This window comes from Halichoeres trimaculatus, unplaced genomic scaffold (genome assembly GCF_033239565.1).
Source record: "Halichoeres trimaculatus isolate MK-OKI-2021-1 unplaced genomic scaffold, fHalTri1.1 fHalTri1_scaffold_15, whole genome shotgun sequence".
Taxonomy (NCBI): Eukaryota; Metazoa; Chordata; class Actinopteri; order Labriformes; family Labridae; genus Halichoeres; species Halichoeres trimaculatus.
This window is the reverse complement of record NW_027437193.1, coordinates 15,554,781-15,579,102: the sequence shown is the minus strand read 5'-3', so window position 1 is coordinate 15,579,102 and position 24,322 is coordinate 15,554,781. Positions and strand designations below refer to the sequence as shown.

At 42.4% G+C, this 24,322-nt stretch overlaps 1 protein-coding gene across 5 annotated transcripts in view; it reads right to left on the bottom strand.

Annotated features, from left to right (window-relative positions):
* Window positions 1–8,112: 8,112 nt before the first annotated feature.
* Window positions 8,113–24,322, bottom strand: part of LOC141804132 (zinc finger protein 521-like) — a 96,159-nt gene continuing 79,949 nt past the window's right edge. For all 5 annotated transcript variants that reach the window (XM_074688421.1, XM_074688420.1, XM_074688422.1 and 2 more), the window contains 2 exons: window positions 19,619–19,734; window positions 8,113–8,316 (listed from right to left, as the gene is read on the bottom strand). In XM_074688421.1, coding sequence (XP_074544522.1) covers window positions 8,287–8,316; window positions 19,619–19,734 — 146 coding nt within the window. In that variant the 3' untranslated portion in view covers window positions 8,113–8,286. The remainder of the gene's footprint in view (window positions 8,317–19,618; window positions 19,735–24,322) is intronic.

Sequence of the window (24,322 nt, the reverse complement as noted above, 5' to 3'; positions counted from 1 at the left end):
GAAATTGTTATAAATTTCACGCTTTGCTGCTGAAAGAACAATTATAACAAGAGAAAAAACAGTTATAAATCCACATTTCAGAGAAAGCATTAGCATTAGCTTGTAACAGCTAACCTTAACATTGCTACTGTCTAGCTAAGAGTATTGAGACCCAAAAGAGCGCTTATAGGTGGCTAATTTCTTGTTGATTCAATTTTCTCCTTTCTTCTAGTATCTTGTAGTAGTTAGGGTTAGGGTTAGCTTGAAAGTAGTGAATGTTGACGTTAGCTTGTCAGTTGCACATAAGTCATCACTTTTTGTTTTAACTTGAAAAATGGCCTCATCATGTTTTTAATTTTACTACTCATTCTTTCAGTCAGTGTTTGATTACAGAGCTTTTGATAGTAGTTTTGAATCAAACTTGTACAGCTTGAATATGAGAACACTGTGGGTTTAGATAATAAGAATATTTTAACATCAGAACACTAGTGTAATGTCAGGGAAAATAATAGACATGTGGATGTGGTTTATTGAGTTAGATTTTTAACTTTTACCTGATTCTTTTTGTGGATTTACAACAACAACAACAAAAAAAACAAAACAAAAAAAACCCAGCAATTTTTAAAATTAAATGCACATTACCCTGTTACATGCATTTATATCAGAGCACTTGAATGCACCATGACACCTACAGTTTCATCACGTCATGCAGTAACATCTCCCCCCATGGCAGCGAACAAGCAGCAAGAGGGCACATGGGAGGAGAGCTTTGTTTGGTTCCATGTTATGCCTGATTGAAAGAGTGCTACATGGCACAGCACCGGAGCGGACTGTATAGTGCAACACAGATGAGTTGCGATGGATACCCAGCCCCCTCTGGTGAAACCCAGGTGCCCCTGTTTCATAAGGCCCCCCTCTGGCTCTCCAGCCCTCTTAATTAGAAGCTTTCATCAGCTGGCACCCAGGCCTTCATGCATCCGTCACTGGCCTCTGCTGCAGAGGAAAGCCAGCACAATGTGGATCTTTAGCTTCGATAAAGATTTGATACATGGATGGGCTTCGGAGGGGCATTTTAAAACTTTGAATTTCCTGGTTTCAAAGTCACGTCATGGCAGCGAGGGGGTAAATACTTTGTCTGCTTTGGCTTTAATAAAGATGGCCAACTGCAGGGAGCAAGCCGTGGTATTCAGTCTCAGCTGCAGACACACACTGTATCAAGACATTGATGATTTTTAGATGATGAAGTCAAATATAGATAAAAGAGTTCACCAGATCGGGTATGATGCCTCTTTCCTGGCGCAGTGTCGCAGTAGCACTGTAACAATAGTCTCTTCTAATGACATTCCCCCAGTAACTTCTTGCCTCTTGTGGTCTCAGGGGAGAAGCGCTACAAAAAGTGATAATTACATGAAATATACATAGAGAATAAAGGGAGCATGTTTACATAACCAGACCCATAAATATCTGACGGAGAAGACATTGTTCTCCGACTCCTTTTAAGCTGATCTCCCAGGGATGCCATTTTAATGACATGATGGTTTAAAGAGATGCTGCTCCATCTCGTTCCATATTTAATTAACTTTTGCTTTTCTGACGCAGAGGAAAAACAGAATAAAGAAGGCGTGATAGAGACAAACACACACGATAGATAGCGGGGAGACAATAACAAATAGCTGGGAGAACAGAGAGGGAGGCAGGGGGAACATGAACGGAGACCTTGTCATGCTTTTGTGAGCTGTTTACAATACAAGAGATGCAAAAAGGGGGTGGGGGAGCTGGAGGAGAGATAGGGCTTAAAATTAAAAAAAGAGAGGGATAGAATTTAGAAAAAGAAGAAAGGAGAAAGCAGAAAACTCAGGGAGAATGTGGGCCTTGTTCTCCCGAGAGGCTCCATTATAGAGCATTTTTTGGTTCATCACCAAAGAGGAAATAATAAACTGACAAAATCTCTTTAACTGACATTTCGAAAAACCTCAAAATAAATTCAACAAAAGTCAACAAAAATAAAATAGAATAAAAAGAAAGCGTTTTTCTTTTTTGTGCTCCACTTTGGCCTCATTCTCCACATTTTTTGAAACACATTCCAATGTTTGTCTGCAACATGTTCATTAAATAAACACACAGCAGATGTCAGTGTGCAAAGATTATTTCACATCCGCCTCAGAATTACATGCAGAGATTTTTAGCTCATTAGGAAACAAGGAAAGAGCCTTCGGATGCACGTAATTGAGCAGAAATAGATTGATTTTTCTGCAAACTTTCATGATTTTTCTGCAGTTTTTGAGCTGTGTCTAACCTTATTGCATAGTGCAAAGCTAAGTGTAATGTAATGTAATGGTCTCTCGCACACACATGCACACACCCCCAAAAGCTGACACTGAATGCATCATTTTTTAAACATTTCACTCTTGCTCTGACACTTACTTACAAGCCACACAGCCCAGAATTTGGACGTGTATTCCTCTCTCTCAGGCGGTGTGTTTTCCATTTTTACTGTCAGCTGTATATGCTGTACGTTGCATTATTGATACTTTCTTCCCCTCTTCTCTCCTCTTGTTAGACTCCTTTCCTTGTCCTCATATCATCATCACATCACCGGCCACACTGCCTGTGTGGAGCCTGGAGACTTTGCTGGGAATTTGACCCCACCTGGTCTATTTTTTATTGCTTGCTGTTTAATACATTTTTGAAAATCCTCCCCTGTCCCATGCAGGAAAAAAAGAAAGACAGAAAAAAAAGAACCTGGTGTCTATTTCAAGTGTTTGTCTTGGTGAGGCAGAGGGAGAGATGACTGGAGGGGGAGACTCACCTTCAGCTCTCCCAGTTCAGGAGACAGGGGGGATCATTAGGAGGGGCTGCAGAGGCGTGTGTGTTTGTTTGTCTCTGTGTGTATGAGTGTGTGTGAGTGTGTGTGAGCTTGGTGATAGACCAGTGACTCGCCTGAGTGTATCCAGCTTTTTTTGCCCACTGTGTGCAATATATACCAGAAGTATCTGGTATTATTGTCTCTGAAAAGTAGTGGTTTAAAACTTGTTCAATATTTACTATTGAAGGAGCCAACCAGTTGCTAATTATAAAATTGAATTAACTAATACATGTATAAAATAATTACTTTACACTGCAATGAATATGTTATGGAACAACACAAGGTTGTGATAAAATAGAATATGAAAGGACACAATCTGATACCATGCAATGCAGTACCAGATGAAACAAAATGATTAGTTACAATGTGTTACGATATGTTACGATATATCATAATACGTCATGATATGTTACGATACAAATGTGTTTTTTTCCTAATCTCAAACTATGCCCTTGTCTTAGAGAGCATAGTCAGGAATTGGCTCTTTTTTCTCCTTTCTTCGGCCCTTGTATTTCCTTTTCTCATCTGAGTGAGGGCGCTGCACATCCTGCTGCCCCCCAGTTCTTCCACTCTTGTTCTCCCCCCCTGTCTGCCACTGTATGTTGTTAGACGAGATGTAACTGAAATGTAATTTTGTTGCTCTGAAAAATGTGCAATGACAAACAAAGCTGTCATCATCATCATCATCATCATCATCATCATCATCATCATCATCAAGGATATGTTATGATACATTACGATAAGTAACAATATTTTACGATACATTATGGTATGTTACAATATGTTATATGTTATGATGCGTTACTGTATGTAACAATATATTACAACATGTTACAATATGTAACAATTTGTTATTATATGTAACAATATGTTACAATTTGTAACGATATGTTACGACATGTTACGACATGTTACGATATGTCACGATATGTTACGATATTTTATGATGTTTTATGATATTTTATGATATGTAACAGTACATAATTATTTATTATGATACCTTGTGGTATGTCATGATATGCTATATGTCATGATACGTTACAGTATGTAGCAATATGTTACGACATGTTACTGTTACGATTTGTTATTATATGTAACAATATGTTACAATATGTTACATGTTACAAAATTTTTATGATATGTAACAATATATTATGATATGTTATGATACGTTAGGACATGTTATGATATATTATGATATGTTATGATGAGAAACAGAACAGTATGATATTGTACAGTAGTTTAAGATACCTTATGATACAATATGCCACGATATGCTATAATGAGATACAATACAATATGTTATGAAATGTGACAAAATAAAATTTTACATTATGATATGATACAAAAGGATAAGACAGGGCAAAATGTGACAATAATGTACAGTTTAAACTGATACAGTATGAATTTACTACATCACAAAACATTACAGTACTGTCTTATATGATACAGTGCAGTATGATCCAACCACAAATTCCAATAAAATATGACCTGACTAGACATTATGATACGATTATGTCAAATCCCATGCAATCCTATAGCAGCACATAAAGTTTTAAACATAGATAAAACAATAAAAGATTATGTTTTTTTTAACCTACCTTTGGAAAGTGTCAAAAAAAGAAGAAAAAATCTCCTGTCATTGTTCCATACATTGTCACGTTTAAACTGCAAATTAAATGGCTTTTAATAAGGTTTCTTCTAGAGAAGTATCAAAAAATAGTCCAGTCTTGAGTATGTGACTGTCAGACAGCAGCGTTATATGATAAAGTCCAAGTAGGGTTAAAACTCTTAAGTAGGCCCTGTAAATGAACGCTACAAATCTTCTTCTTTCTTTTTATATTGTTGGTTTCAATTCTGTTACTTTGTAGTCAAAAGTGTAGGATGGAGTTGGTTTTGCTGTCAAGATAATTACCAGTCAACTATCTTTGCTGTCATGGATGGATAAATGTCTCTGAAGTAGATATTATCTCAGGAGAGAAATTTAAACAAGCTTTCACAAAAGTTTTATTTTCACCACTCCAATGGGATTTTTTCTTAGACACGTAAAAGGTATATAAAAGAAAACACTGGATACACATGAAAAGGCCTTTGTGTTCAATCATAAACAGTGTGTTAGGGCCACACACTGATGCTGAGGCATCCATTTTGCTGACACAGTTGTGAAGTGAAAAGATGGCTCTCTGGATGTGGAGTGCCCGTGTGAGAGATTGGGTTACCCCAGACAGTCCCAGTGGATCTGCCGGCCAAATGGATCTGGATCTCACGCTTGGGCGCACATATTGAATGCCATAAGAGGTCTCTGAGGTCCCCTTCAGGAGGAGGAATGCGCAACCTAACAATGTGGAGTTTCCACCAAACTAAATTTTTGCACCAAAGAAGAGTTATAGCAAGGACACTGGAGCACGAGGGACTGGGCTCTGAATGCATACTTACATTTGTGCTGGGTTGTTCTTACCGGAGAAAATGGCACATTTTGTGCAACATACTGCACAGGTTCAGGAGGATCTCATAATTCTTTAATAAAGTCTTAACACAGGCTGCCACTTTCCCTCTGGAGGACTGTGGGTATTAGTTTGTCAAATGAAAAAAACAAAATGCCAGTTCACACACATCCTGGACAAGAACAATGGCGTTTCAGCAACTCCCAAACATCTGGCTCGGCCGCCCTGTTTCACAAAGCACTGGCTGGGCTCTTAGCAGAATGAGCACCACTCGCATTGAGGTTATGTTCATGCGATGACACCGCAGAGGATCAGCTAGGCTAAGTTATCTCTGAACAAGCCATCCATTCTGCTGCTTTCTGATGGAAGAATACTTGGGGGCTGAGTAATTATAACGCTTTAAATGAGCCCCTGAGAATGCCCCTGCCAATGCGCCCACAAAGTCTCACACTTGGGCGAGTGTCAGAAACGCAGTGCTTGTGTATGCACTCGTGTGTAGCAGCATGTGTGTGTGAATGTGTGTTGTGCTGCTTAGGCTGGCGTTAAAAGAGAGGCCGCAGTGCTTCTGATACGCCTCACAAGTGAATTTAATTAAATCATAAATATGAGCTGGAGGCCGCCACCCAATTTAATGTAATGGATGATGTGGGCCAGTCCATCTCTGGCAACGCAAAGTTCTGGACCCGTTCAAATGCCCTTGAAGCTTATTAAAAGTGCCTGGCACGGGGAGATGCTAGCAAAGTTGTTTAATGGATGCCCAGCTTGCATTCAGTATGACAGTTAATGTTGGGCTGTACCATCTTGGATTTGGACTAGGGGTTATGTCCCCGTTTTGGAAATTTGTCACTGTTAAAGGCCTGTCCATTCCTGACATAATCCCTGTTATGGAAGTGAAATGAAAGCCTGTAGATGTGTGTTTGATCCTGTGCTTTGATTGAAAACATTCAGTTTATCATCTAGAGGGACATTGTTATGCATCAAACTGCATTTAAAGGAAGGAGATTGTTTCTATGAATGATCTCCCTTGTGTTCAAACACTGTATGGCAGTGAATGTGGCATTTCTTTACTATCATCTGTGCATCTTCATTCATTTGTCAGTAGTTCCCTTACTATAAACTGAAGCGCTGAACCCTTTCAAAATAAAACTGAAAACTTAGACAAATGTTTTGCTGCTCGTGTGTCAGGATTGATGAATCTTTCACCGGGACAGACAGATGTTGTTTCACGGGTTTCGTCCCTCTCCGCAAAGGCAGAAGAATCTTTCCCTCCGTCTCCTGGAGAGCTGGAGGCTCCCTAAATAGACCTCGCGCATGGGTGTGTGGAATGGGACCGCACAGGGTGATGGGTAATGGAGTCATTAATAACACAGACCTCCCTTAAGATGCTCAGATGTTTGTTAGCGAGAGTCACGAGGGAGTGAGAAAATAGGATGCAATTTGATACAATAGGAGGAAAAAAAAGCAGTGTAAGCCTTTGATGATGATCGTGTTTATGCTGTCATAGGTCCTGTCTGATGGGTTAATTGTACAACACACACACATGCAGTGCTAGAAAAATAAAGAAAGGACAGTGGAGCCAATTCCTCATACAGTTTTTTAATATTTCCATCACATGTGCAACACAAAAAAATGAGTTCTGCTAAAAACAGAGCTCCATATTTGTACAATACATTTTAATAACATCAGAGATAACTGTCCTTTTGCTGCAGGAGATGGTGGTTTCCTGTAAACTGTATACGAACAATTCTCAATCAAAATGTCAAAACATTAAAGATTTTATACAAAAGTGCATCTCAGGTTCAATGAATGCAAAACATTTACAGAACAGAATGGATTTTCAAAGTTTTGTATGATGCCACAATGGCTTCCAGCTTAAGCGGAGAGCAATGGGACACTGCAAAGAAACAAGAGGAGGAACTTTGGGCACTCTCCAGGAGAGCCAGGGATGCAGGTTTTTTTTTTTCATTTTAAACTGTGATTTCAATCCCAAGAAAGACTGAAATTACCCAGTCCTCATGAGCCCAAATCCAACTGGATTTACTCTCCCACCGTGTGAAAAAACAATACATAGAGATAACAGAACATAAAAAATTCCAGTAATCTCCAGGCTTTGACAAGCAGTAAACATTAACAACAGTAATGTACAGGTTGAGTCAGTGGGCCGGAGAATTTTCCCCATGCTCTGAGAGCCACATGGGAGCTCCACGCCTCTGTTCATGAGCCAACCAGAGGAACTAGCCTTTTCCAAATCTGTGTCACTGCGTTTGCATATATCAGCATCCTGTCCTGTTTTTCTGTTCTCTCTGTTGTTTTTCCTCTTCTTTTTTTTTTTCCTCCCCTCTGCGCCTCTCGTCTGAACTCCAGCGCAGATCAGCCGCACCGCCGTTCTCAGCTGGTCCTCTGGCAGCCATGTTAGGACGGACACACGGACACGATGCTGGTGAATCGAGCTTTGCTGTCCTGTAATGATTGACCATGTCAGGACACAGAGTGACATACTGCGCGGTAGGAGGGGGTGCTGATTAAGAGTCCTCCTGACGGGTTCCTACAGCCTCCGTCGCTCTCGGTGGCACCCTGTTTCTCCTTCACACAACTGCTTGAGTCCCATCTGGTCTGATTGACAATGTCATTGATCTTTTTTTTTTAAACACCCTTCTCTTTTTTTTTGGACAAACATTTTCAACTGTACATTGGCAAATACTGTATAAGATTGCAATATAGCTGTGGTTAAGCAACACATGAAGAATTCTATGTACAAACAAGTTGGCTTTTTTCTTTTTGAAATAATTGTTGGTAAAGAAGTGAGAGGGTTCTTTTTTGTTCTCCCCCCCCCTCTTTCTTTTGTTTTCTTAGCCTTGGTTTTTCTTTTTTCTCGCTGTGGTGTGGTTCCTTGTGGTGTAACTGAATCGAAAGTTCAGTGCAAGGCAGTCAGTGGGAAACTGGGCTGACGGTAATTGGTGGTCAGACATTATTCTCCGCGTCGTGATCTTTGCCATGTTAGCTGCTGTGCTGAGTCAACGTGTGGTTCTGCAAGGACACAAAAAGAAAAACAGGCGAGACGTTATGATCACATACAACAAGAACATCTTTCATTTCGCTTCGCTTTTGTTGAAAAAGAACAATGAAACAGCCTTCATCTGACGCACTGAGGACTCCGACGTTATACAGCTTTAAAAACCGTTTGGAACGTAATGATCAGCAAGAACCATCTTTTGATTATCTTGACATTTGAACGCTGTGATTATTAGTTTTCCCTGTTATCTAGGTCCAATTAACTTGTGCAGAAGTCAAATCTGTGTGTGGATCAATAGTGGTTGGCTTTGGGATTAAGCATAGTTAAGTCCTGGTCTAACACAAAGGCACAAGACCACTGACAGATAAGATTCCCAATCCTAAGAAATCCAGCCTCCTGATCAAAAGCCTGTGTCCATGGAAACAAATCCATAACAAGGTAGCGACACACCTGATGGAATATCATCCTGAGAGCTGTGTGTACACAGAGGTTACATGTATTGAATGTGCAGTGCCGGTAAAAAGAAAAAAAAAAGTTATGAGGTGATTTGATCCTCCGCACGGCTGCAGACATGTTATAATGCACCTTTTATTTTGACAGGATAACAAGCCGACAGTATCTCTATTCGCCTGTATCCCCCCAATTTATGCAGACACACACACACACAGACCACTGAGAGTGGTTGTAGTGGGGCAGCTGTGCCAGGTTCTTTAAAGGGAGCGTGGACCAGGGGGTGTGTAACTGGTGTCCCTGGTGGGCTGAATCCAGGTCATCTTTTGAAGTGACTGCTAATCCCTTTAATGCAAACTACATGCCCCACTTGCTGCGCTCTGTTTAAAACACGGCCTTGGACTCTCTAAACTGGCATGGACTAGACACACCTGTCACAGAGACATCGGCACGCATGCATGCACAAATACACACACACCTCACTGCACACACGGGCGCAGAATAAGTGCTCAAGTATGTGAAATGGCGTTTATACGGCTTAACTAGCTTTTAAAATATAACACCGAGGAGTGAAAATGATTAGTGCAACCTCAGTGAGAAGGTTTACCGAAGCAGTCACCTTCAGTCCTGGCGGTGAAGAATCCCTCAGGCTAGCACGGGATACGACTATTAGCCCCCCTCGCATTCATTCCTTCCCTCTTTACCCTTTCAGCTGCCTCCATATAAAGCATTTAAACACCTCGACAGCTTTCCTTTCAGCTGGGGCGATTACTTCCCGACAGGTGGGGTAATATGCTGTTTGACGGGGAGCAGCAGTGTGACCCCTGTAAGGGTTAGCTCGGCTTGCCTGGGCCCCACACTCTCCCTCTTCTTTAAAAGAGGTGGCCCCGGACAGCTCCTCTGCTTCCCTCTCTCCTCTCTAGCTGAAATAAAGCTCCTTTAAGTGAGTCTGGGAGGAGACTCCCTACGGGACGCTCTCTCTCCCCCCACCTTACCTCCTCTCCCCTCCTCCTCACACTCCGCCAACCCCCCCCTACCCCCCGGTGAAGACATCCTTGGCGTTGCTGAGGAGGGACAGGAGCACGGCAACCTTATTAATGAATGCGGCCCATTACCCGTCAGCCTGGCTCCTCGGCGACTCCCAGAAGCCCCTGCAGTACGTGACTTCAAATGGCAGGATATTGACACGAGGAGAGCAAAGCGGCTAGGACTGAGTGCGTGTGTGTGTGTGTGTGTGTGTGTGAAAAAGAGAGGGAAACAGAGAGAGAAAATTTGTGCTCAACTGAGTGTGCATGCCTTTGTGCGTCTAGGTGTGTGAATACGTGTGTGTGTGTGTGTGCATGAGAGTGTGTGGACCCCAAAGGAACGTAGCTCCTTGGATATAATGTAGGGCTCGTAACAGCTATTAGAGGGGAAAATAACCCCTCTGGGGAACGGCTCCCCCCACTGCATGTCCCAGCTCTGTCTGACACACACTGCATTCTACCTTTTCCTTAAACATGCCAGGAGTTTTCTCACTGAGGGCTTTCTCAAGGACGGTGTTAAACGACTTCAGTGGCTGTGGCAGCCATGCAGACTAAAGGGAAAATAGAGGAAAAGTGGAGGGAAAAAAAACCTTAAAAGAAAATGAAACTGATACCTTTATCTCTGTGGATACTTAACTCCGCAGAGAAGCTGCAAACTGTTCTGTGTGTGAGTACGGGAGAAAAAAAAAAGGAGGGGGGCTGAAAATTCACTTTCCAATCTTCATCCTTGTCGAGTTTTTAAAGTACCTCTGCACAAACACTTTAAAAGTTAACACCTACGGTTTCCAACCACTGATGTCAAATTAGATTTTAAACGTAATTCACGACTTACACAAGAAAATGACCCAAAATGTCCATGGAAACAAGGATGTCACTAATGGTGTGACACCAGAATCGCTGCAATTTAGGATTAGATGCCCTCCATTAAGCCTTTTAGCTCTCATCCTTTGCTCACTCTCCTTTCATGCCTCCTATTCCCCCTGAAACTCTGCCATTCCCCTTATCATCCATTTCCTTCCCTTCTTTCCAACCCTTAATCTCCTCCTCGATCCTTTCAACCACCTGCTGGCCACACAGGCCTGCTGCAGGGCCCAGTTAGCAGCAGTGTTCAGGTAAACCATAGCAGTCAATTCCCCACTAAATTAAATTTTGCTCTGATCAATAATGCGCACCCGCTTCTCCCTTATGAAGACTGGCTGCACTGGCTCGGAGCGAGCCTCTTCCTCCTCTCCTTTTTCTCTCTGTGCCACCGTTAAACCATAGCTTTCATCTGATTACATCACCCCACTGCAACGCCCTCAGGGGTGGTGGAAGAGGAGGGGGAACATCCGGCGGGGGTCTTGTGTACCCATGCAAACAGGTGCAACATGTCTTAGGAATTTAACGCTGCAGCAGAGAGAGGCAGAGGGAGAGGGGTGAGAAAAAATGGGGAGCAATTGGGGAAGAGCAGAGAGCTGGAAAGTGCAAGTAGGCTGGGGAGTTGATTTATTAACTAATCATTCTTTATGTCGTTCCCCATTGCTCTGGTCTCCATCGATAGTAGCCGGTCTCCAGTGAGGCAACAGAGGTGCATCTCTTACATCAGCTCTGCAGAGGAAGGCCAGTGGACCAGCAGACACACACTCTTTCTTCTCTCTTTCATCTGATCCGGCTGTATTAAAGACAATCCTCTCATTGTCCGACATCACAGAGCGAGCATGTAAAGCTTAATCACGACGCTAACAACGTTTGATTAGCATAATGTTAATACCTGCGGAGCACATGTTAAATACATCGTGTCTGCTCCTCTACCTGGTGTTATGCGGCGTGTTACATTAAACCCGGGCTTTATCGAGTGGTTAGAGAGCTGAGAGAGCAATAACGACTTTTAAAAGCCACTGCCTTTTCAAGGCTTCTCAAACAAACAAAGAGGTGTGCATTCAAAACGAGAGCAGAGCCGAGCAGTGAGCTGAAGAGAAGCCGTCTCATGATTCAGCTGTTAAAAGTTAAAGAGCTGTTAACACTAAATCATATTGAATGGAAGAACAGTGACTAAATCTGAAAAAGACGAGCCAAAAAACGGCCACAACTTTTACGGTTTAGAGAAAATTGAAAAAAGAAAGCAAACTGTGCAGCTGTGAAAACTACCAGATTACTGCACACTTATTTCTAACTTTTCATTTTTAGTTTGCAATCTGTAAGACTTCCATAACTAAATAGTACGGCTGTCATTTTAACGCGTTAATTAGATTAATTAATTACACCGCAAATAAACGTGTTATAGAAATGAACGCAGATTAATCTGTATCCCAGACCTGTGAGGCGTTCAAAGACGCACTTAGTTTCAAATGTCTAGCATTTACAAACCAAATGTCCTACTTGGAAAAAGTGGTGTTCTCGTCAGATTTTCAATTTTCCGACGGTCCCTGAATGTATCACACATGACGTCAGCAACATGCTTTAAACCGGGTGGAAGAGAGAGCGCTTTTAAGGGGACTGCCGTCCACATCTCGTTTATTCACACATCCTTTTTGAAAATCTACAGAAAATCAACCGTTTGCTCTAGCTCAATTCTGTAAAAAACAGATAATTCTACACTCTTTACTGCATTAAACAAGCCCTGAATGATCAATAAATATCTTGTATTTAAATCTAAAGAATTCTTTGAAAATTTGCTTCCATCTTCCTGGTGTCATGTTTCAGCTTGGGGCTGCTCTGCACCAATGAGCAACAGTTTGTGTTCAGAGCATGTAAAACTGAAAATACTTCACTCTCCTTTGATCCAAGACTTGAATTAAGTGTTTTGTACATAGTTACTCACAGTTTTTAGCCTTTAGCTTTGGTTCTCCTGACCTCATAGAAGTATAGAAGTTCATATTGCAGTGAAAATTGAGTCCACATTAAGTAAAAATGTGAACAGAAGCAAAAAACATCGTAAAAATCAAATCAGCTTATCTTAGGTGCAGGACTGTGTAGATTTTGTAAAGATAGAACCATAAAACTTTTTTCATGTGTTCCTTATGCATCAGGGTACCTAAAATGTGTTGTATATATTCCCACCTTATTTTTAAATGTTTTTTAATATCTTTAAATGAAATTTTAATGTCCTGGAATTCAAATTCTTTATTTTGGGACCTTAAGTAGATATGAGATTAAAATGCGATTAATTAGATTAATTAATTACAAATCCTGTAATTAATTAGATTTATTTTTTTAATTGCCTGACAGCACTACTAAATAGTCTTCCTAATGAACTAAAACTAACTTAAGTGCATGGAAATATCAACCACACTGTACATATTCTGAGTTTTGCGCTCATTGTCAAACTAGACTTTGAGTAAAGTCACACGTTTCTTTTGTGAATCAAGATACTTTTACTTACACCAAAGATTACTCATTAAGGAAATGGTTTAATTACAGTCACATCTTTAAGACCCTGTGGCTACTTTTGATTATTTAGTTGATCTATAATAAAAAATTTTTTGAAGCAGCAGCCAAAACTGTAAACATCTCTGCCTGAGCTCTGATTAAAAGTCTTACAAGTGTGTGTCGAGTTCCTCTTCTACCCTGCATGGCTCACATACAGTAAGTGTGTATAGCTGCATCTGGAGCACAGGGAGTGCGTGCAAAACCACTGAGACCTACGCACACCCGTAGTCATCACTCAGGAATTTAATTAACGCACAAGAGAACGTCATCAAATGATACTAAAACAAAGAACCTGCGGTCTTTCTTCCAGGCTAGGAAATACTGCCGGGTTACTTTGAGAAATGAGCACACTTGGTTATTTACGGTAATTTAATGTTTGTGTTAGGATTGAAGGATGAACACTGGGCCTCAACCAATGACCCAATTAGTGGGGTAATTTTGAGAAAGCCCTACCACTGAAGGTGTTTTCTTTTCATTTCAAACTGCACTGCAGAAAGACAAGAGTGCTGCATTGTGCCTTGATGTCTAATGGTGTGTTGAACTCGGTCCAGTATTGACTCAGTCCTCCCTTTGTGCATTCCCTGCTGCTGACCGGTCCACTGAGGGAGTAATCCTTCCCTGCTCTGACCTCGGGCCAGGCTTACTGCTGGCTAGTTTAGCCAATGAAGAACACAATCAAATAAATAAATAATACAGCAGTTGGCATTCTCCACAGTCATCACTTATCGGGCCGTGGGGAGGGTTGACCCCAAACACTGTTGTGCCACAACCGGGCCTGGTCTCCTTGGTAACAGACCATCTTGTTTGAAGCGAGGTGCCCTGGGAGTCGTGGTCATACGCTTACACCACCAGGCCAGGGTGGAGTGGACGACGGCGATGGATTTCAATATCTTCCATGTGTCATTTTGTGTGCGGTCATTTCCTCACTGAACGCTAGTAAAAATACATAATCAATCCATAGGGCTTGAAATGCTTTGATTAGATGTCTAACTACCCCCAGCAAATGTTTCTGAGGTGTAACCAGAGATGACGGACCACCCTTTTTGTGGGCCGGTGCTTTGTAGCTCCAAATGATACTCATTACCCTGTCTAAGTAGACAAGTGAATGGTACTAGAAACACACTATGCAGTGATCCCGCTGTTTGACTGAGGTAGCAAAACAACTGCACAACTGCTGTGTTATTATGGGGCCTCATTAAGTGAGGAGAGAGTGGGAGACGGGTAGAGGGAGAGAAAGAGAGAGGGCCAGCGAGAGGGAGGAAGAAAAAAAAAACACAACACAAGAGAGCGATACAAACTGTATTCTGAGGTGATAGCAACACACAGATGCCTTTCCAGCCAAAATGAAGACTATGACTAAAGAACCCAATTAAGGGCTTTCTTAGGGGAGCCATCTTGGGAGGGGGATGGGTCTTCCTGGGACATGAGCCCTGGGCTACATCCTCTAATTAGACAGAGCGAGGGGGGAGGATCTCTGCCTGTCACTGGGAGGGAGATGGGGTCCATGGGGTTCCACATGTCAGTCCCAGAAACAAAACACAATTACTCTCACATTTAACCACTTCAGTCGGGGACAGACTTTGACTAGGGATGCTACACAGCACCCTCCCCTTCCTCTCCTCTCCCTCCTCCTCCTCCTCTCTTTCCTGTGCTGCTTGATATGCCACTTCACAAACGTGGAGATTTTTGAGGACTAAATTTTCTCCCGCATTTTTTTTTTTTAACACTTGGAGGCAAAGAGCTGATGTGCTCTCTCTTCTTTTCTTCTTTCCCCCAGAAAAAAAAAGAAGAGAAACAAGAAAATGAGCTTTTAATTGACCAATGCCGTTCAAAATCCCTTTTAAGAAGCGAAGAGTTAATTTACTTTTGTGTTGCGAAGTGTGAAAAAAGAAATTCAAGGGGGAATAATCATTCTAATGCTGTTTATTTTGGCCTCTGCTGCATTTTGTTAACATCAACAACATGATAGCGTACTTGAAAATCAAATCACCACAGGCAGCAAATTAAACCTGTAGTGAATTTCCTGAGAAGCAGATTTTAAACTGGTGTTTATCAAAGTTGTCGAAAGAGTCGACGAAGAAAAGTAAAGGCGGGGTGTTTGAGGGAGAGATCCGGTGATGGATTCTAGCACAGTGCACCGAGCGTCTCCTCTTTGTTTGGATTTAACTTTCCCCAGTGGTGCAACACAGGAAAAAGAAAAAAAAGAACAGCTCAAAGGCTTCTGGGAGTTTTTGTCATGTCTCCCTCCAGACAATGTGTTTGCATGCACATATCAGACCCTGTGAGAGACAGACACAAAGACAAATACATACAGCACGCACACAGATGTATACACACACACACACGCACACACACATGCTCTGAGAAAGAGAAAATCCTCCCAGGATCATTAGGTCTGTCATGCTGTCTAATTCTGATCCACCTACAAAACTAGAACACCACTATTGTGTTACATCTCTACTCATCTAAAGGTGTTTATGTCCCCGTTTACAGTGTGTGTGTACAGTGTTGTACATAATTATAAAAAAGCTTAAATATTAATGATGGCGCCTCACAAGCAGCTGCGTTTTTTTTCCTAATTCCTTGTTCTTTTATTTTGTAGTGCAACTTTTTGAAATGGTGACAGAATTCTGAGCACCTGGGGTGATGAAGAAGAAAACAAGTTGTCAAATAAAAGGGAAAAAAAAAACAACATATACAACTTTCAAAAGCATGACGAGCTGTCACACTTGGCAGATCAAGATATTCAAGGAAAATGGGGTGTTTGAGAGCCGCTTAGGGATAAACACATGAAGCTTTGCTTTTGTGCGACACTTTTGGGACGCGGGGCAGTTAGGGCGGTTTGGGGGCATGTTTTAAAATTCATGAAAAAAAAATAGAAAGTTAAACTTCTGGGGGATAAAAAGTCTCTGTGAGTCTGTGCTTCAGACTGAGAGGCGACATTTCTGAGGCTTTATGTAAAGAGCTGAAGAAGAAAGGCCTTAAACCTTGTTTTTAAGAGCTATCATTCACAGAATCAACAAAATATTTTCACTTTAATATCATGAAATAAAGTTTTTCCCCTTCCTCTCTACTGTCCATCTCTCACTTCCCCTCCTATTTTCCGTCTTGGCCAGGCGATGTGACACGCATTGCTGTTTACACCTGGTGACCGTGAAGCCTATAAATATGCTTAATTAAAACAGCAGAATTGGTCACAGCTTGGCAATAATGGCTATCACATGGGGAGAGGAGAATCTCATTTGTGTGTGGAAGTAGAACATGATGCAGATGTGCTCTCATGTCACTTTCAGCACTCATTAAGGCCAGGGAGCCTCAGATTGTCTTTGAAGGAATCCTTTTAAAAGACACTCCAATTAAGGTATGTGTCCTGCGGGCGTCTGAGGAGAGGGAGAAGTCGTACCGCACCCGGGTCCTTCCTCTTCTCCCTAACTTAACACGTGGCTTACAATCTCATGCCACTGATGAAAATGTGATGATGAAGGGGGGAAGAACGGTAGTCAAGCTCAAAAAGAACAAAGAATCTAAAGCACGGAAATGTCATCTTCTCTGTTGTGTAACTCTGTCTTACTGTCTCGTCTTTGGAGGAACTGGGAACCTTGGGAGAGGCGGCTCAGATTGCAGTCCTGAACGTCGCTGGAAGAGCTGAACTTGTCCGTTTCTTCACAAATGAAAGTGCACTCAGAGAAATGTCAGATTTAAGCTGCGGCTAATGCTGCACATCCATCAGTTAATGAATCTGGCTAATTAATCCAGCCTCGCAGCATTGTCAGTCGCTCAGTTCTTTCCCTGATGTGAAAAGCTACTGTATCTGAAGCTAACGCAAAGGGAGGAGGACGTTTATTATCAAGTTTGTGGCCTCTGCTAGACCCGAAGAGATTCTTTATAAAGGGACGGCTGCTATACAAAGACAGTGGCTCTTATTTGAGGTAGAGGGTGGAGTGAAGATGAGGAGCCACGTGTCCTTGTTGCTTAAGGGGTGGGCAGCATCTGAGGGTCAGTGGGAAGCTGAACAGCCAGCCTACTTGCCCTCCCCATCAGCACCTCATGAAATATCTACACGTTGCTCCATATTTTAATGGGGTGAGGGAGAGAGATGTGCAGGGTGGGGGCTGTGTGAGTGTGTGAGATAGTGAAGGGGAGTCCCCTGGAAAGTTTGGAGGGGGATGGTGGTCTATGCAACTCACTGTTTATTTTTTTGTGAGTGAAATAAAGAGAAAGAAGAAAAACAGAGGGAGTGAGAGAGATTATTCTCCTTAGGAATCTGGATTCTGGGGCACACAGGCCCAGGAGTCAGTCAATCTGGTCGGTCTGAGGGGGGCGGCTGGGCGGGGGGTCCTGAGAGGGCTGATTAGACGGATGCTCTCCCATCATCCACCTCGACAGGCTGGCGAAAATTGGCTAGCCCCTCGCAGGGTAGAGTTCACGGGGGGAGGCGGTGGGGGAGGATGTGGAGCGGTGCACTGGATGCCTGTCACAGCCTTTGGTCTGTTTCAGGATCTCAGCAGCAAATTAATAAAATATCGTTCCTGCTTCCCTTTACCTGCCGTGGCAGCTCTCCCTCTCTGACGCTCCCTTCTCCCAGCTTGCACTGGCCCTTTGACCCCTCTGACTACTGTGAGAGATGAGGAGCCCAGGCAGCCTGCGAGTGGGCCAGAGTGTCAGGGAGAAAGAGGGAGAAACTCCAAACTCAAGAAGCTGCCAGTGAGACAGGGAGAGCGCCTCCACTTCTCTCACTGCTGGAAGACAGCTCCACTTCAGACAGACTGACAAACCACTGCCCCGTGTCAGTGAGACATTTTGAAGTGTGATGCATGGGAAATGGCAACCGCAAACAAAAACACAAGTGAAAACAAGACTCCAACCTGCACTGTTTGTTGAGGACTTTAACTAGAGACAGCGAGGAAGGCACTCAGTATCAATACTTCAAAGAAAACCTGATACTTTAGAAACATTTGTGCTGATCAGAGTGTAAATAAACTCTGACAGCAGTCGTCTAAATAAAGTCTGCTAGCATGCATCTATATGTTCTCCATATGTGTGCCAGCATGCACTCACATGGTTTGGAGCATGGCACAGGGTGAGAGTAACGATCGTCTAATCCCATGAGCTCACCTCTGCTCCTCTTTCATAACCCTCTGTTTCACAACAAAGTACCACAGGTCTTTCATGTTCCCTTCACACAGAGGGTAAAACAATATAATCATGCATGAAACGAAACCTCCAGGAGGTGGAGATCACTTCATTCCCAAAAATGTCAAACAAAAAAGTAGGAAAACATCCCCCGGTTATTTGAGATTGTTTACAGACATCTTCAAATTTGTTCCTATATAGAAAACAGAGGTACTGCTGAGAGATGAAAAAGTGATAAACAGGGGGCCTTGATGTGAATGAAAAGACTCCACGCAGGTAGTTAGGTGGAGCACGAGGCTTGTTTAATAACCTTCTCCGTGGTGGAAATGCATGTTAGTGGATCAGGACTTGTTTTATTCATGGCTGCGCAGCTCAAATGACCAGCAGATAATGATCACATTCACCTTCCTCCTGGCAGACACACGCCTCTGTGTTTACAACCTGAATCTCAATATGAAAATCGGAGCCGATCAATGGGCGGCCAAGCCCTGGATACTTCCTCTGGCTACTTGCTAATACACAGAGCTGCTAATCCAAGTTTCAGATAGATGTACTTGAAGGATATAAGCAGAAGCTTTTGGCTTTCCTTTGCGCTTTAAGGCAAATTAACACAAGCTTCAGTGATGGGTGTGAACACACTGGATATAGGCAACTCATATTTTAATGATTCAGTTTCAAAAGGAAATAGAAAAAAGATCTGGATATGAGAAGTGTGCCATGTGTATGGTGGAGAATCCCCCAAACAAAACAGAGCTGCTTGAAAACACCACCACAGTGAAATAATATAATAAGGTCTGTTTCATTTTTTCAGGTTCTCCAAGGAGCAGGGGAAAAGATTGCTAGAAAATGGATTATCTCTCTAGCATTGCGAGTTCATAAGTCCAACTACTAACTTTGTTGAAGGGCAGATATGGTCTCCCAGAGGACAAAGCTCATATTTAGCCATGAGGCCTCCTCTGTGATTAGGAGGGGAGATGCAGGCATATTGACTCAACCGTGTTTTGCCTCTGCACTGTATGTAATTACCTCTTCAAAAACGAGCATTCCACTAATCCTCTAATTCCAGATATTTTAGTGCTCCGCTGGTCTAATAAGCAAATCAAATCATATCTGCACATCACAAATGAGTTTTGGAAACGGACTGAAATAATTCCTTCTGAGTCTCTCGTCCCAGCCGGGATCGAGGGGACAGCCGGAGAGCGGCGAGCGGTGTTTAGTGTTTGTTAAGCTGTCATGTGTGATTAGCGGACGCTCTTTCTGCTGGTGGCCACTTTTCGCTTCCTACCGGCCTGAGGCTCACCTGTAACTCTGTCTGGAAGAAGAACTTCTGCGGGCACTGCGAGCAGTCGTAGATCTTATCCTCCTGGCCGTGGGCGGAGAAGATGTGCTGCTGGAGCTTATTGGCCTGGACGAACACTGCTCACAAAGAGGGGACACAAGGACAGAGAAGAGATTTAAGGAATTAGTGCAAATTTAAAGACTTTCTAAGTAAAGAGCATATTCAGTTTGAAGAATCTCCACAGTGAGCTGCTGCCATGCTTTGCTTCACATTGTTGACTGTGGTAAATTAGAGTAGGGCCCTGTTGTCTGCATTAAGGGAACAAAGGCAGCATCGTAATTGTGTCTGCCTGAATAAAAATTAAAGACAGACTATGTCAAATGGCAAGGAAAATGACTTAATTACAAACAAATGAATGCACAGTCAACAATAGCAAAAAACATTGTGATGAGAAATATAATTGAAACGAAAAAAGGGAACAATTTAGATGTTAACTGTGAAACTAGAGTGGTCATATTCATGGCACCGGAGCTAGCGAATGCATAATGTTTTGGGAATAATGATGCTCTTTATTTAGCACTACTGTGGGGACAACAAGCCGGAAAATAAACAACCACAACAAAATTGGCATGGCTTCAAGTGCAAAACATGGCCTCCATTAGTCTACATAGCTAATTATATTGACAATATAAATATTCATGGTGTTGCACTACTTATTCATGCAGACTCAGGCTACATTCACCATCATATAAACACACACAACTCACTGCCACTTACAACATATACTGTACATTTGTGCTTTAATTAAGCCATAGTCCATACTGGAGAAGCTAAGGGGGATGCAGGTTTGTGAGTCTTGAGTATGTGTGTGTGTGTGTGTGTGTTGCTTGGATGTGTGTAAGTGTGTGTGTCAGCTGCGTTCTCCAAGGAGCACTTCAAACATGCCGTTTGTTATCCCAGACCCTTGTGCTTTAAGGATGGCTGTCTAATCTCAAAGGTCTGGATGCTCTGGAAAAGTTAGCATGTGGGGGCTTCATTTGAATTTCTTACAGCTCAAAATAACTTTTCTTCTAATGCATGCACCGTGGGGCCACGAGGAGAGAAGGAGAGAGGGGGGAAAAAAAGCACAGCCACAAAAGGTGAGGTGTCTGTTGAAGATGGCTTTGGGGTCGCTGCTGCCCCGTGGCGGGGCTCTGCAACATTACCACGTCCCAATTTGAGCTCACCTGGGAGAGCGGTTATTAATTATTGAGCTGCGTTCACTTGAGACACACTCGGCTTCATTGAATGTCACACTCCTGACCTGGGAAATAAAAGTTTGGATTCAAAGCAGACACAGTGTGGCGATGCTCTCAGACTGCTAATGCCTGGGTGACAGCTGTCTGTGGAACATGGCAGCGTGTTAACCAGAAATGAACAAACCTCCTCTAATGAACAAACAGCAACTCCATGGCCCATTTCTGAGACTAATGGCCACGACAATATGAAGACAAACATGGCTGCAGATAAATGACTGCATTTTACAGTCTGTTACAAAACATTTACGCTCAAGGTCAGGGCCTGGGCGATCATGCACATTTGTGCCTCTGTTATGCTCCAGAAAAGATGACAATTTTCTTTGTGGGGAGCACATGCTCGGACAGAAGAAATGTGCAGATAAACAATGGCCTTTTTTCTTTAGCTGTGTTCTGTCTGCATATACTGTACAGAAGCAGGTCACAGCAGCTGCAGGAAGCCTTCATTATGTCTTTGGCTAGAGGAGGAAAAAGTCAATACAGCAAAAATAAAAATGGATTCGAGACTTGGGGGGCCTTCAAATACTGTACAATAGGGGCAGCCACAACTGAGATGTCAAGTTAGCTGTTTCTCGCTGCATGTACATGGACATCAGGTCCAGTTCTAGTATGATACACATTCAATAAGTGATGCATTTATTTACAGCCCTGATTAACATAAAGCTTCATCACTTTTTAGCTAATTTTTGGAGTTTGATGTCCACATTTTAAAGGACTTGTGTTATATTTATGACTAGAGCCCGACCGATATGGGATTTTTGGGGCCGATGCCGATACTGATACTGGGGGGCAAAAAAAGCCGATATCCAGTATATCGGCTGATATATATAATAAATTCATTGATATACACAGGATATATACTGTATATGATCACAAATCATTTTAATACCCATATGATTTAAGACAGAGACAGGACACTGTTAAATCAAAACAAGGAACTTAAATGATAAAACTGTCAACATAAGAACTGTAGTGTTTACCAATGATAAATAAAAACAAGCTGTAAACACAATAATAGATAAATAAGTCAAACTTTAAACACAGGAAGTGAAAAAAACATCAAACTATAAACACACAAAGAGCAACTTACACGACATTAAAATGTTATTCTATAGTCTTACATTAGATAATGGTGGACGTGTGAATTAACAGTAGCATTTATCTCTGTTTATCTCACAAAAACGCACTTTTGCGACGTTTAAACATCTTACATTACATTACATCTTATGGTGGATGGAGGGGCGGGGCGCTCGGGCAGCGTGCAGCCCAACACTCAGAAGCAGGAACGACAGAATCAGAAAAACTTTTATAATCAGCCACATTTTGGCCGATGTTGATTAATCTGTGACAGGCATAATCGGTTGGGCTCTATTTATGACAATAGAAAAAAAAGACAGGGCAGTTTTCTCATATTAAGTCCAGAAACAATCTGACGAATGGTAAAAGTTAGGACTCTTTCTTTGTCAACACAACAATTCTCCGAATTAGCATGCAACATGTCATAAAGGGACAAGCTGAGGCAGGCGACGAGGGGGGTTGTATTGGTATTTGGCAGCTTGAGTCACATATAAAATATGCCGTCGCGATGCCCATTCAGAGAAGGGACAGAGGCATGTCTTCCTAGAGGGTTAAAATGAGGACAGAGAGAACCAGGGAAGAAATAATCCAAAACCACATCCAAACAGGATCAGTGGCTGGCCATTGTGTCTCTCCCTGCTGAGAATGAGAGAGAGAATAAGGGAGGGAGAGAAATAGAGAGGGAGAACTTTGTGGAGTTTGTTGGCTGTGGAGCCGGCGCAGAGCAGAGCTGAACAGAGCGCTGAGCCGGGTTGGGCGTCAGGGGTGTCAGGGCTGAGGGGGCTGAGGGGCCAAGGTCTCCTCGCTGTGGGGGATATTAAGCCCTCTGATTAGATCTCAGGGGCCGCCCATGGCAGACGTCTCCTTTACTACAGGCCCCAGCTCATCTTTATTTTGGCAGGGTGGTGCTCTCTGCAGGCTGCACTGCACCAATACTAAGCTGTTTGTGCAGAGAGAAAAAAAAAGTTTATCCTTTTCCCCCCTTTCTCCTTTTCATTTATTTATTCGTCTAGCCTACATGTGTTCGTTTCTGCTTAATCCAAGAGTTCACAATGCAGAGGCTGATCCAAGAGTTCTGAGGCTACACAAACAAGTCAGCTGTGTAAAGTTGATAACTACTAATTTTGAGTTAAAGCAAAGCCTTTGTCGTTTTTTTTTTTTTCTCAAAGAAGGGTGTCATAATTGTAACATCATGCACCAACAGAACGTGGGCAGCAACTAAACAAAAAGCCAATTAAACTACAGTTTTTGTCACACAGTTTTGAGTTTGAAAGCAGAGCATCCTGTAGTTTTTCAAGTTTGCACTTCATGCTGTGACATAAGTAAAAAAAAGTGTATACACACATACACACACACAGGCACGCACAACTTTCATCAGGAACACTTTCTTCTGTTTTGTTTGTCTTAAGCACATATTCCCAATCACAATTTCCACACCAGCCCTCACTACAGCTCCTAAGGGTGCAGGCAGACACTTCTAGCTGCAGGCTCCCCAACTTCTGAAACCTGTCAAATCTGTCCTGGGAGAGTCAGCCTCTCTCTCATCATCCAGGGGCTTATGGACCTCTCTCCATTTACCCTCCCCTCCCCTACACACTTCTCCTTTCCTCATTCTCTTCCCCGCTTTCATCTCACATCCAAACTTGCCAGTTGCAACCTTCTCAGCTTCCTCCAAGTTTTGTCTCCTTTTCTCCTCTATTTTGTCTCCCCTTATCTACCGTCTACACAACTTACTTTTCCCCATACTTTCCTGCGGTCTGTTTTGCGGTGTGATTTGTCCTCTTTCTGTTTCCTTCGGGGGTGGATTGAGGATAATCAGGTGTGTTAAAGAATGACAATCACTCTCTGCCTCCCACTGAGTTTTAGTTGGATGAGGGTTGGATTAAACTAAAAAATGGGCATCGAATGGGGATGATCTTCTAAACAAAGAGTAACATTGTTTGTCAAGTGAAATCAGTAAACCAGCTGATACTATTACTGGCAACTGGTCTGTTAGAAGATTCACTTTAACATTCACAATTGTTATATTTCAAATCAAGAGGTCTATGAATTGTGCTTATCAGTTTATTTTATTTACAGAGGCAAAGATACAGAGAAACTATGTAACTTGTGGAAACTAAGCTCTAAAGAGTCCACTCTACTCCCTGAAATAGGACGTGTACTCAAGCACTGATCTGGACAATACAAAATACAATACAAGCCTTTTCACTCGTGCTCAGGAAGGCTCAGGAACATATTGCATTTCACAAGATGATGCATAATGATCCATACAGTATAAATGTATGGGAAACTGCCATGACTAGGGACGGGTACCGAATTAGGTACTTTTATAGGTATCTACCGAATTCTGCCT